Consider the following 2875-nt stretch of genomic DNA (forward strand, 5'->3'; position numbering starts at 1 on the left):
TAGTAAACTTGTTGGCCTATGTTTAGCTTGCCTCTCACATGAAGCTATTAGCCTCTTTATAATTACTTAATATCAAAATCTCCATTGATTTTGAGAGTCCTTAGGCTTGAACTTCACCTGCCCTCTATTTCAAATAAAGTTAGTTTCTTGAGACTGTGGTATTCTTTGTTTTGCAGCTTGCCTCTCTCCCTGGAAAAACCTCTGAGCCACAATTTCAGAGCTGGGAGCAGGGATAATGATATGCTTCTCTCTGAATGACAACGCTGATTTAGGAGCAGGATGCTGGGCAATGGCCTCTGGTCTTCTTGACTTGCCTCTTCTAGGATAGAACTCTTTAGCCAAACTTATATTAGACAACTGCATAGCCTTAGATAACCTAACTGCCCAACAAGGAGGTACATGTGCTGTAACTTGTAAAAAAATGTTTACATGTAATAAATCAAGAATTGTTACCCCAAATCTAAAAGATCTTAAAGATCAGATACTAATCTTTCATCAAATAGGCAACACTTCTTCTACTGATGTATTTCATTGATTAAATCTCAGCTCCTGAGATTTTTTTCAATCCTTGGCTATTATTATTCTCCCTACAATCATATTAACCTCCCTAGTGCATTGTAGCCTCTCAAGAGTTTTAAATGCCTTTCAGCAACCATTCACACATCCAATATTATCTACCAGGATTAGACAGACAACTTGAAGCATTCAGTATCTCACCGCCCATGTCCAAGATGACTAGGCAACTATAGGTAACAGTGATTACATGACCATTGATCCCAATGACTACATCGACAGTGGTAGCGAGAATAACAATATATTTGTTCACACTCTTAGCTTGCTGAATGACCAAGAGGGAGAAGTTTTTAAAATAAAATAAAATGGAGTCCAGGCTTGAAAATCCCACAAGCAAACCAAACCAGTTAGGACACATAAGTGAAACTTAATCTACTTTATTTCATGAACAAAGCAAAATTTAACAGGTTATCTCTTGTAAATACCTCTGATAACTTAAATAGTCTTCCTAAAATAGTATAGGATAATCACTTTTAAGAACTCCCTGCTGTTTGTAAACTCCTATTGGAATAACTATCGTTAAAGGTTAACAACTTCCTCGTTGTCACTTTATAAACCATCCTGTAACTACCTGTCTCTGAGCTACTTGTTTCTCTCCCAATGAAACATTCATATCAAGTAAAGCTCTCTGAAATTTCTTTTGACACTAGGTATCCCTCTAAGGACTTTACATAAGTTAAGTTTATTACTCGCTACAACTCCATGAGATAGGTACTGTTATACTAATTTTATAGATCGAGAACTCGGGCACAGAAAGAGAATGCTACTCTCCCATGGCCATACAGCTGGTGAATGGCAGAACTGGCAGTTGAACCCAACAATCGCAGTCAAGAATCCGTGCTGCCTCAAAGAATCAGTATTTATCCCAGTTATAGTGACTGGGTGAAACACCGCTGAAGGCTTTTGACAGCCCCATTTAGTGTTTGTTCCACCAAGGCCTTCAGCTCCCGTCACAAACAGGCCACTGCCAGGAACTACCGGGGCGTCGAGCTGTCAAGGATGCCTGGGAATTCGGACAAGGGCAGAAAACAGAGGGGCAGCCCACTTGGACACAACTGTCCTCACCGAGGGATGACAAATCAAGAATCTAGGAAGAGAAACAGCAGCGGGACCTCTACGGAGGTCGGGGGATGGGAAGGGGACGGAAGGGAGAGAGGCGCAGCCCCCTCCTCCCTCCAAGCGGGGGAGGTGCTGGGCCAGGGAGAAGGGGAGGTGGGGCAGGGTGGACTCACAGATCCAGGAGCTGACTGACTGGCCGCGGGTGGGGCATCGCGGCGGTTATCCAGGGCCTTTTCCGCGGTCCCAGGGCCGCCGGAACCAGCCAGAGACCGTCCTTCAACTCCCGCCCCTCACACAACGCCGTAGGACCTGGAGCATGGGTTTTTCCAGTGACTGCGGCGGGACCACGCCGGGACTGCAGAGCTAAAGAAAAGAAAACCCTCGAGGCGGAACCTCTGCGGGATTCACGGAAGGGGCTGGAGGGTGATAAAATATAGAGTAGCCCTATGCTCGCGTGAAGCACCACGGGAGTTGTAGTTCTTCCACTCAACCAGCGCCCGCTCGCGGCGGTTTCCCTGGAGATTTAGCCCCACACGCCGCCTGGCCTTGAACATCTGAAGTCCCATATTGTTGAAGAGGCGCAGCTCTTACTACAGGGATGCATTTGATGCAGGGCCATGCATTTGGCGGTACATATCGGAGAACCCTTTGGGTACAGACTCCATTAATTACGGGCATACAGCATTGTAGATGACCCGGGAGTGACTGCCCTTAACAAGTACTTTCTGTGAAGCGCACACGCTGAGCTACTTGCTTTCAATAACGAACCGTATTAATTTAATCCTGTGAAGTAATTATTTAGCCTTATTTTACAGACAAGGACATTATATGTAAACAAGAAAAGCTCTAATAAGAATTTCATCATGGAAGTAGGGGTTTTATGTTCAAATCAGAAAGGATTCTACATGCCCACTGAGCACAGCCAAGAGGCTTTGGCTAGAAATAAAATGACAAAGAATTATTAAAGGGTCTTAGGCTATGCAAGTCAGAAACACAATTAGGCACTACTAATAGTGTGAAGAAGAAAGAAAAGCTGAGAGTTTTTATTTTTTATTAAAAATATTCTTTTATTAAAGTATAGTTAGCATACAGTATTTGTTTCAGGTATGCAACAGAGTGATTTGACATTTATGTACCTTATGATGTGATCACCACACTAAGTCTAGTAACCATCTGTCACTGTGCAAAGTTATTACAATATTAGGCTGAGAGTTTTTATAGTAAAAAGTCACATTGTTGAGAA

The 2875-nt window shown here is 43.3% G+C and overlaps 1 protein-coding gene across 2 annotated transcripts in view; it reads right to left on the minus strand.

Moving 5' to 3' along the window:
* Positions 1-2064, minus strand: part of AMN1 (antagonist of mitotic exit network 1 homolog) — a 43650-nt gene extending 41586 nt beyond the window's left edge. The window contains exon 1 of one of the 2 annotated variants that reach the window (XM_011363138.2): positions 1826-2064. Coding sequence is in view for 1 of the 2 variants with exons in the window: in XM_011363137.2 (XP_011361439.1) it covers positions 1806-1843 (38 nt within the window). In the remaining variant the exon portion in view is untranslated. Of the gene's footprint in view, positions 1-1805 lie in introns of both variants that reach the window. The other variant, XM_011363137.2, reaches the window with a different exon arrangement.
* Positions 2065-2875: the final 811 nt, after the last annotated feature.

This window comes from Pteropus vampyrus, unplaced genomic scaffold (assembly GCF_000151845.1).
Source record: "Pteropus vampyrus isolate Shadow unplaced genomic scaffold, Pvam_2.0 Scaffold82, whole genome shotgun sequence".
NCBI lineage: Eukaryota > Metazoa > Chordata > Mammalia > Chiroptera > Pteropodidae > Pteropus > Pteropus vampyrus.